The sequence below is a fragment of the Triticum aestivum genome, chromosome 2A (assembly GCF_018294505.1).
Source record: "Triticum aestivum cultivar Chinese Spring chromosome 2A, IWGSC CS RefSeq v2.1, whole genome shotgun sequence".
NCBI classification, from domain to species: Eukaryota; Viridiplantae; Streptophyta; class Magnoliopsida; order Poales; family Poaceae; genus Triticum; species Triticum aestivum.
The window spans coordinates 768,868,864-768,879,557 of NC_057797.1; the positions used below are offsets into that span (position 1 = coordinate 768,868,864).

The 10,694-nt window shown below is 46.0% G+C and overlaps 2 protein-coding genes across 2 annotated transcripts; one reads left to right on the forward strand and one right to left on the reverse strand.

Annotated features, from left to right (window-relative positions):
* The first annotated feature begins 6 nt into the window (after positions 1–6).
* Positions 7–2,796, forward strand: LOC123186608 (tetraspanin-19). The gene is made up of 6 exons (XM_044598341.1): positions 7–371; positions 1,305–1,404; positions 1,692–1,772; positions 1,864–1,968; positions 2,183–2,374; positions 2,476–2,796. Exons 1-6 carry the CDS (start codon positions 217–219, stop codon positions 2,488–2,490), a joined length of 648 nt encoding a protein of 215 aa, XP_044454276.1. The 5' UTR covers positions 7–216; the 3' UTR covers positions 2,491–2,796.
* Positions 2,797–3,707: 911 nt separating this feature from the next.
* Positions 3,708–6,488, reverse strand: LOC123191075 (mevalonate kinase). The gene is made up of 5 exons (XM_044603841.1): positions 6,068–6,488; positions 5,743–5,995; positions 5,390–5,649; positions 4,632–5,045; positions 3,708–4,091 (listed from the first exon to the last, which is right to left on the reverse strand). The coding sequence occupies exons 1-5, from the start codon at positions 6,195–6,197 to the stop codon at positions 3,982–3,984; spliced, it is 1,167 nt and encodes a 388-aa protein (XP_044459776.1). The 5' UTR covers positions 6,198–6,488; the 3' UTR covers positions 3,708–3,981.
* Between the last annotated feature and the right edge of the window lie 4,206 nt (positions 6,489–10,694).

The following is a 10,694-nucleotide window of genomic DNA, read 5'->3' on the forward strand; positions in this document are numbered from 1 at the left end:
CCGCCGCTCCGGTCTTCACAAGTCTTTTCTTTCTCTTCCCCACCCGTTCCCCCCACGCCACCGTCAAACTCCAGCTGCGGTCTCCCGCCCCGCTCCCCATTCCTCCCCCCACCCAACCTGCGACCGCTGCCGCTCCCGCTCAAGAAGAAAAAACCCGAGCTTGGCGAGCCGCCTGCCGGACGGAGAGCTGGTGGTCGGCGGAGGGGAGCGGACGGCATGGCGGGGCACGCGGCGGTGCGGAGCTGCGTGCAGACGGCGCTCAAGGCGGCCAACTCCCTCGTGGGGCTCGCCGGGATGGCCGTCATCCTCTACGCGCTCTGGGTGCTCCGCGCCTGGTCGCAGCAGGCCGCCGACCACCTCCCCGCCCCCTGGTACCCTCCCCTCGCTCCCCCCTCCTCCTCCTCCCTCAACTCCACAGGCAGATCTCGCATACCACGACTCGCGTCGCAATCTCTGCTTTCGCCCAGCTGCTTACTGCCGGATTTGCCGTTTTATTCCCCCCATTTCTGCTGCCGCTCCCGATTCCTCCGACCGAATTCGCGGCGAAATCCGTCGCTCAGACAGACAGATACCCGCCTCACCCACCTCCGACCGAATTCCCGGTGAAATGCGCGTGTCCTGCACACTGCTTCACCGGAGGCAGCAACGACCAACGAGGGATCAGGATCAGTTCCCTGCTCGAACAAACGAGAGAGGGAGAGCGAGAGGGATCGGGAAGTGGCGTAGGAACCGAGCCAAGCCCAAAAGCGCCTCCCTTTTTCCCCGGCTGCTGACGGGCGGGACACTCAGCATCCACTATTGCAGCAAATTTGTGTGCAGTGACGAAAACAAAAAGCAGCGGAGGGACGGATGCAAGTGCCATTCGGTGGTTGCGGTGGAATTGCGCCGCCCCTACAGATTTAGGTGGCGGCTGCGATGTGTCGTCACGACGTGATGCAGCGGATGGATGGCCCAAACGAAAAGGATGGATGTATATGTATATATCTGTGCGGTTGATTGGTGGGCTGTGCAAGAGCACTCATGGAGGATAAAGAAACAACAGCGATTTGTGCTCAACAATCGCTTTCCCCAACTTAGGCACGCCTCTAGTGATCGGCATCTTCCCCTTTGCTTTGCTGTTAAGACGTTGACGCCTCGACGCCCACCGAATGGCTTATGCTACCATGTTTTTTATGTTGGGCCTGACAAATCAGGAATCCATGCCAACCAGTATTCAAGGAATTTTCTGGTGTCTTGCTTGCCTGTGAAATATATACTAGTATGCAATGGCTGTTTTGATTGAAAATAAATCGCTTGTTGCGCAGGTTTATCTACACTCTTCTCAGCCTGGGGATCATCATGTGCTTGCTGACCTGCTCGGGCCATATCGCGGCCGAAACGGCAAACAGCCCCTGCCTGTCTTGTGTATCCTTGAAAGCGGCTCACGCGGCACTTGCTAGTGGTTTATCAAAATTCCTCAAAGCCTTTTGCATCGTCGCATAGAGGCCAAACCTTTCTGTTTTTTTCCCATCAATGGTATCTCCATTTATTCGCAAAAAAAAAAATGATATCTCCATTTAAGATATTAATGATATTTCAAAAAAAAAGAAGGAAATTGCTAGCAGGTAAGTCTCGAAATGGGACTGTTGGCTCCTAATAATACTGTGACCTGGTGCTATGAACTATTTTGCCTTAACCTGACATGTATGTAGCACATGATCTTTGTGTTCTTGCTTGTGATACTGGAAGCTGCAATCGCCGCTGATGTATTTCTGAATAGCTACTGGGAGGAGGTAAGGAGCACTTCAGCTGCTATATATACTTGCTATTTCTAATATGTCAGCTACTTGATTTGTGATGGTCTGATAATCCCTAAACCTGCAGGATTTCCCAGATGACCCATCTGGGAAGTTTGATGAATTCAAGCATTTCGTGAGATCAAATTTTGACATATGCGAATGGGTAGCCCTCTCGGTGGTGGCTGCTCAGGTGAGAGAATCTATGCAATGAAACTCCCATGCTTGCAACCCGTAGTCGATAAATTATGTTAAATATATTGCTGAAGTAGGACTTCAGATGATATTATAACCATCTAATTACCTTTCACATTTCTGCATTTGGTCAACTGCCACTGTACTTTTCAGAGAATAACTTTTGGCCATAAATGATTGTATGTAAATACAGTTTATTTGATCATTCGCAGGCGCTGTCAATCATTCTTGCGATGGTACTCAGGGCCCTTGGCCCCGAAAATGAAATCGAATACGACAGTGACGATGATGCAGTGCCCGCAAGGCTGCCTCTCCTAAGGAACAAGCCCCAGCATGGTCCAAGCTATGGCGAACCTAACTCACCTCGCAGGATTGATTCATGGCATGTGCGAATCTTAGACAAGGTGAGATGTTTATCTATCAAACAAGCATCTCTTCCCTCTTTACGTTGGTGCACTATCAATCTGTACACCGTGACTGAAGCCTTGCAACTGTTTCCTTTCAGGCCAACGAACAATAAAATTCTTCTGACCTTACATGTCGAAAACCCTCCGGAAGGCTTCACTGTCCTGATCCCTGAGGGTTACAGCCGACCCGAGGACATGATGATACTTCTTCTCAGAAGTAGTAGTGAGGATTGATACAACGACGGTGTGGTACCCGAATGGCTACTTTTATTGCCTTTCGACATGCGCAAGTATTTGAGTAGCATGTGACTAATCTTACAGCCTCCTGATGTATGGGATGAATGTTGTAAAATGTTTCACAAATAGATGATGGATTGATGCAATGTCTTACCCAATACAAAAAGGAAATCACCCTGATAGTCTGAATGTCATGCATTTTTATGTTTCTGTTAATGTTTACAGAACGTGGGATGGGACTTTTTTCATGCTAAATTTCAAAGTTTAGTTGAACACTTAATTGTACCTAGTGTACTGTAAGGTACATACACGGTAGTTGCTTGGTCGATCGGTATCACCGTATCAGTAATGTACTGTCCACTCCCTCTGTAAACAAATGTAAGATGTTTTGGTTAAACTGTCAAGACGTCTTATATTTGTTTACAGCGGGAGTAGTATATTACGGAAAAATGTCACTCAGACAATAACAATCTGCAGATACGTTTTCTTACCTTGCAAGTAATTTTTAGTTACGTCATGAGAAAAACAGAATAAGGCAAAATATTTTTAACTGGCGGTAGAGGAAAAAGAGAGGTGAAAAATGGTGATGTAACCCCTTCACTCATTTCAGTCTATGTAGTGTATATTGAAATATCCAAAACATCTTATGTTTGTGAATGAAGGGACTATTCAACTGAAGCTACATAATATTATTCATCAGCACTAGAACGAACCAAGACATAAATAAATAGTACTCCCTCCGTAAACTAATATAAGAGCGTTTAGATTACTATTTTAGTTATCTAAACACTCTTATATTAGTTTACAGAGGGAGTACTGTACTACATACACACGCTAAGTACTACTATGAAATTACAAAGCTGTACTAGCATTGGGTGCCGTAGAATCGCATTGACATGCCAGATCTCCCCCTAAACTTTTTCCATGCGAATTGTGAATGTTATCTACAGACATTTACAAAACCTGAGCACAACCCCACACTTCCAATCAGAGCTCACTGTAATTACAAACGGTGAGCACTCAATGACACCAAAACTGCAAATGTTTACACACACAAAAGAGCAGGCAGAGGGTTTATTTATTACAAGAAAAATGACCCAACCCAATGAACTCAACTTTGATAACAATGATACATCAGATCAGATGCAACATGGCACCTCAAATATTCCTTCCAACCACGCCCGACTATGGAACAGGGTTTATTGATCTGATACAACAACAATCATGCGACTGACAAACTCGCTTATTGATTGATACAGTGAGTGGTCTGCTAAGCACAGAATAGGAAGAATGCTTTCGTCTCGGAAGGTCAAGCAAACCTAAAAATAGTGTACAACATCTCCACTGAAACAGGAGCGAGGATTATCTTATCCTCGGTGAGTCTGAAGACCTTGTCCACCGACCTCGACTTTGAAGCAGCGGAAACCATGCGATTCTAGCTCCGTGGTGACCTTCTCCAAAACTAACTTGGACAACACTGAAATTTATTATGTCAAGGAAGCATCACTGCTAAGACGGTAGAAATAGACAAACAGATTACATATGAAAATGTTTGTGAAACTCAGAAGAGTACCAAATACTATATATTGAAGCAGCATACAAGAACTGTGAAACTCTTGGTTCACATGCATCTAGCAGACCTATTCATTAAGTGGGTACAGTTGTACAACAGAGAAATTAAAGGATCTTTACAAGTACAAACCATCAGTAAACATTAAGAAATTTCAAGTTCCTCCTTGCCACATTAATAAGTTTGACATAATTACTAAATAACAATTCAGAAAATCTTCACATGTAAAAATGTAAGTTATGAGGATCTAGCTTTTACTGGCAAATCATTTTAATGTTAACATTCTTCACTAACAGAATGCCAAAGACTGCATTTGTGCACACTTCAATTTCTGGAAACATTCAGTTAAAATGTCATGAAGAAATCAACTGAAAGGAAAAGATATGCTGGATCTGTGGTATTTAAGCGATATAAAAGCTACACAAGTAATAAGATATAAAAGGATACGAGTTGGTATCAACGTCAAAACGCAGCCTCCACCACCAGCTCCGGTGAGCTTCGAGACCAAGTTATACTTCAATGTTGAGCGCAGCACGGTTTCTATAGAAGAATGACTGACTCCCATGCACTGGAGCAAACCTTGGTTCATCTCCATGAGTTCTGCTAGCTTTTCTTCCTTTGAGGTCATGGATATCTCATCAGTAGCAGCTAACTCGACAATGCTGGAAAGCTCTTCACTAATGGTGTTCACTGCATGGAAGACGGAAGCCATAGCATCGGGATGCCTAGATGCTCTTTCAGACACACCAGCAACCAGAGCCTTGGTGTTCCTACCAACCCTTGTATCAGTAATGAGCATTTTGACTGGATTGCCAGATTTGAGGTTCGTCAATTCTCCCTTCTTGAATTTGATCATGCTTCCTAATAGTCACGTAACAGATGTATTTAAATCCCAATGCCATGTAAAGTGATAAGATACTCCAATTTAAGTTAAAAATACAAGATGTTTCATGACGGAAGTCCTATACTTACAGAATACTCACATTCAAGTTAAAAGTACAAAGATGGGGCACAGTTTAGTTGGCAATAACAGGCAGTCGATTTAAACTTTTAACGTACAATGGCAGCGCCGTCGAGGAATAGGTTCATGAAACAAGCACATATAACCTCAATACTGATATCTCCACTAGAGGAAAAAAAATCTAAGTCGCAACGGATTTTGGCGCGAATTGAAAGATTCTAACCAATCAAGAGGAACAACATACCAAAAGTGCTGACAGCGTTGTCAATGCCAGAAGGCTTGCCATGAATAATCTTTTCGCCCTGGAACGCCCACGTGTTAACCAGCTCAAGATGATCCTTCCCCAACAACTGCCACTCTGTTCCGCCGACGACACCTTCAGCGCAAACCACGCCTGCTGCTGTCAACAGCGCGCCCGACAATGACACAGAGAACGCGGCCGACGAACCAAGCCCCGCGCCCATCGGCAGGCCCGAGCTCACCACGACCTTCCCAGGCCTACACCTACACAAGAAGTTGCATCAAGTTTACTGTCAGGAAGGTTCAGCATTACTACAAGATTTGATTTTGATTGGGGGAAAGAAGCTGCCAACCGACCCCAGGATGGAGGTGTAAAGGTAGAGGAACGCGGAGAGGCCGGCGGAGAGCCAGATCTTGGCCTCGGGTATCTCGTGCAGCTCCACGAGCTTGGCAATGGCGGCCAGCTCCTCCGGGGAGCAGGGCCTCGGGGCCTGCAGCTCCGCCTTGCGGCAGGTCTCCCCCAGCGCCTCGAGGAGGCGCGAGCATGGCCAGGAGAAGGCGAGGCACGAGTCCGTCAGGTCAACCTCCACCACTCCGGCGCCGTCCTCCCCTGCGAAGAACGTCAGTGAGGATTAGGAAGGAATCGGGAGTCGGATGGCGTTTGCTGGGCCGGGGAGGAGACCTGAGGGGGGCAGGTGGAGGGAGGACTGCGTGTAGAGGTCGATGGCGGCGGCGACGGCGGAGGAGCCGTGCACGACGGCGTGCTCGCCGGCGAGGATGATCTTGCCGGGCGCGCGGGCGCGGATCTCCATCGATCCAAATCTTTCGGCCTCTGACTGCCTCCCTCGCGCTACTGCCGCTGCTGTGTGATCCGCGGGCGGCGGTGGCGCATAGGAAGTATCGCCCGGCGTGGGGAAAGATTCAGAGGATCAAATCATGGCGCTCCTCCTCTGCGCGCAGCAACGCGGCGGCGGCGGTGGCGGCTGCCGGTGTGGGTGAGCTCGGGTAGGGTAGGCTCGCTGGCGGCTGGACGCTGGTCTCAGCTACCTTTTGCGCGACGGGATGCGGGCGCACTCACAGTCACTGGTCGCCGGCTGCCTGAACGCAGCGACGGGAACTTTGGATTAGGATTAGGATTAGGATTAGGATTAGCAGCCCCCTAGTCAAAATCTTCCTAAAATATCAGAAATTATCACGTTTTTTTGTCTAATTCTATAGAAAGAATGCCAGCATTTATGACATCAATTCAATATCATTAGATCCGTCGTGAAAATATAGTATTTTTTCTATTTTATTTGTTTGGTACTAAAGATGCAAACAATATTTTTTACAAACTTGGTCAAATTTAGCCATTAAAAAGGTATAAATGTAGCTTATATTTTAGAGCTTGTTAAGCATTCCAGTTTTCAACCCACCAGGTTAAAAACCAAGAAGCCCGAATTAGATCCAGTTAGTCTAATTTAGGGGCATGTACAGTGGTTGATAAGATAGTCTTATCTTAAGTTTTGCATGTAATTTAGAGATGACAAAAAAAATGTCTACAATGGGTCATCCCTTAGCCTTATCTTCAATAACTAGCAATTCCTAAAAATATGGTGAGACATATAGTGCTAAGAGATCATCTCTTGTCTTATCTTAAATAAGAAAAGACAAGCCTTCTCTTATGAGTTCTCTCTCCTCCACCTCATCATTTATCCTACATGGCACTTCTAAGATAGCACCATTGTACATGCCCTAAGTGTTGGAAATATGCCCTAGAGGCAATAATAAATAAGTTATTATTATATTTCCTTGTTCATGATAATCGTTTATTATCCATGCTATAATTGTATTGATAGGAAACTCAGATACATGTGTGGATACATAGACAACACCATGTCCCTAATAAGCCTCTAGTTGACTAGCTCGTTGATCAATAGATGGTTACGGTTTCCTGACCATGGACATCGGATGTCGTTGATGACGGGATCACATCATTAGGAGAATGATGTGATGGACAAGACCCAATCCTAAGCATAGCACTAGATCGTGTAGTTCGTATGCTAAAGCTTTTCTAATGTCAAGTATCATTTCCTTAGACCATGAGATTGTGCAACTCCCGAATACCGTAGGGGTGCTTTGGGTGTGCCAAACGTCACAACGTAACTGGGTGACTATAAAGGTACACTACGGGTATCTCCGAAAGTGTCTGTTGGGTTGGCACGAATCGAGACTGGGATTTGTCACTCCGTGTGACGGAGAGGTATCTTTGGGCCCACTCGGTAGGACATCATCATAATGTGCACAATGTGATCAAGGAGTTGATCGCGGGATGATGTGTTACGGAACGAGTAAAGAGACTTGCCGGTAACGAGATTGAACAAGGTATCGGGATACCGACGATCGAATCTCGGGCAAGTATCATACCGATAGACAAAGGGAATTGTATACGGGATTGATTAAGTCCTTGACATCGTGGTTCATCCGATGAGATCATCGTGGAACATGTGGGAGCCAACATGGGTATCCAGATCCCGCTGTTGGTTATTGACCGGAGAACGTCTCGGTCATGTCTACATGTCTCCCGAACCCGTAGGGTCTACACACTTAAGGTTCGATGACGCTAGGGTTATAAAGGAAGTTTGTATGTGGTTACCGAATGTTGTTCGGAGTCTCGGATGAGATCCCGGACGTCACGAGGAGTTCCGGAATGGTCCGGAGGTAAAGATTTATATATGGGAAGTCCTGTTTTGGTCACCGGAAGAGTTTCGGGGTTTATCGGTAACGTACCGAGACCACCGGGAGGGTCCCGGGGGTCCACCAAGTGGGGCCACCAACCCCGGAGGCTTGCGTGGGCTAAGAGTGGTGAGGGACCAGCCCCTTAGTAGGCTGGTGCGCCTCCCACAAGGGCCCAAGGTGCCCAAGAGGTGGAAAGGGGGCAAACCCTAATGGGATATGGGCCTTAGGGCCCATATTGGGGCGCCTCCCTCTCCTCTCCCCCTCTTGGCCGCCACCCTTGACCCCATCTAGGGCTGCCGCCCCCCTAGGGGTGGGAACCCTAGAGGGGGTGCAGCCCTCCCCTTCCCCTATATATATGAGTCCTAGGGGGCTGCCCACACACGCGATACTTCCGCTTAGCGATCTACAAGGGTATGTAGATGCACTCTCCTCCACCTCGTTGCTAGTCTCTCCATAGATAGATCTTGGTGACACGTAGGAAAATTTTGAATTTCTGCTACGTTCCCCAACAGTGGTATCAGAGCTAGGTCTATTGCGTAGATTCTATGCACGAGTAGAACAGAAAGTAGTTGTGGGCGTTGATTTTGTTCAATATGCTTGCCGTTACTAGTCTTATCTTGATTCGGCGGCATCGTGGGATGAAGCGGCCCGGACCAACCTTACATGTACTCTTACGTGAGACCGGTTCCATCGACAAACATGCACTAGTTGCATAAGGTGGCTGGCGGGTGTCTGTCTCTCCCACTTTAGTCGGATCGGATTCGATGAAAAGGGTCCTTATGAAGGGTAAATAGCAATTGGCATATCACGTTGTGGTCTTTGCGTAGGTAAGAAACGTTCTTGCTAGAAACCCATAGCAGCCACGTAAAACATGCAAACAACAATTAGAGGACGTATAACTTGTTTTTGCAGGGTATGTTATGTGATGTGATATGGCCAAAGGATGTGATGAATGATATATGTGATGTATGAGATTGATCATGTTCTTGTAATAGGAATCACGACTTGCATGTCGATGAATATGACAACCGGCAGGAGCCATAGGAGTTGTCTTTATTTATTTATGACCTACGTGTCAACATAAACGTCATGTAATTACTTTACTTTATTGCTAACCGTTAGCTGTAGTAGTAGAAGTAATAGATGACGTGACAACTTCAAGAAGACACGATGATGGAGATCATGGTGTCATGCCGGTAACAAGATGATCATGGAGCCCCGAAGATGGAGATCAAAAGAAGCAATATGATATTGGCCATATCATGTCACTATTTGATTGCATGTGATGTTTATCATGTTTATACATCTTATTTGCTTAGAACGACGGTAGTAAATAAGATGATCCCTTACAACAATTTCAAGAAGTGTTCTCCCCTAACTGTGCACCGTTGCTAAAGTTCGTCGTTTCGAAGCACCACGTGATGATCGGGTGTGATAGATCCTTACGTTCACATACAACGGGTGTAAGACAGTTTTACACATGCAAAACACTTAGGGTTAACTTGACGAGCCTAGCATGTGTATAGACATGGCCTCGGAACACAGAAGACCGAAAGGTCGAGCATGAGTCGTATAGAAGATACGATCAACATGAAGATGTTCACCGATGATGACTAGTCCGTCTCACGTGATGATCGGACACGGCCTAGTTGACTCGGATCATGTAATCACTTAGATGACTGGAGGGATGTCTATCTGAGTGGGAGTTCATAAGATGAACTTAATTATCCTGAACATAGTCAAAAGGATTTTGCAAATTATGTCGTAGCTCACGCTATAGTTCTACTATTTAGATATGTTCCTAGAGAAAAATTAGTTGAAAGTTGATAGTAGCAATTATGCGGACTAGGTCCGTAAACTGAGGATTGTCCTCATTGCTTCTTAGAAGGCTTGTGTCCTTAATGCACCGCTCAGTGTACTGAACCTCGAACGTTGTCTGTGGATGTTGCGAACATCTGACATACACATCTTGATAACTACGTGATAGTTCAGTTAAAGGGTTTAGAGTTGAGGCACCGAAGACGTTTTGAAACGTCGCGAAACATATGAGATGTTTCGAGGGCTGAAATTGGGATTTCAGGCTCGTGCCCACGTCAAGAGGTATAAGACCTCCGACGATTTTCTTAGCCCACAAACTAAGGGAGAAAAGCTCAGTTGTTGAGCTTGTGCTCAGATTGTCTGAGTACAACAATCATTTGAATCGAGTGGGAGTTGATCTTCCAGATGAGATAGTGATGTTTCTCCGAAGTCATTACCACCAAGCAGCTAGAGCTTCATGATGAACTATAATATATCAGGGACATATATGATGATCCTTGAGATATTCGCGATGTTTGACACCACAAAAGTAGAAATCAAGAAGGAGCATCAATTGTTGATGGTTGGTGAAACCACTAGTTTCAAGAAGGGCAAGAAGGGATACTTCATGAAACGGCAAATCAGCTGCTGCTCTAGTGAAGAAACCCAAGGTTGAACCCAAACCTGAGACTAAGTGCTTCTGTAATAAGGGGAACAACCACTGGAGCAGAATTACCCTATATACTTGGTAGATGAGAAGGCTGGCAAGGTCGATAGAAGTATATTGATATACA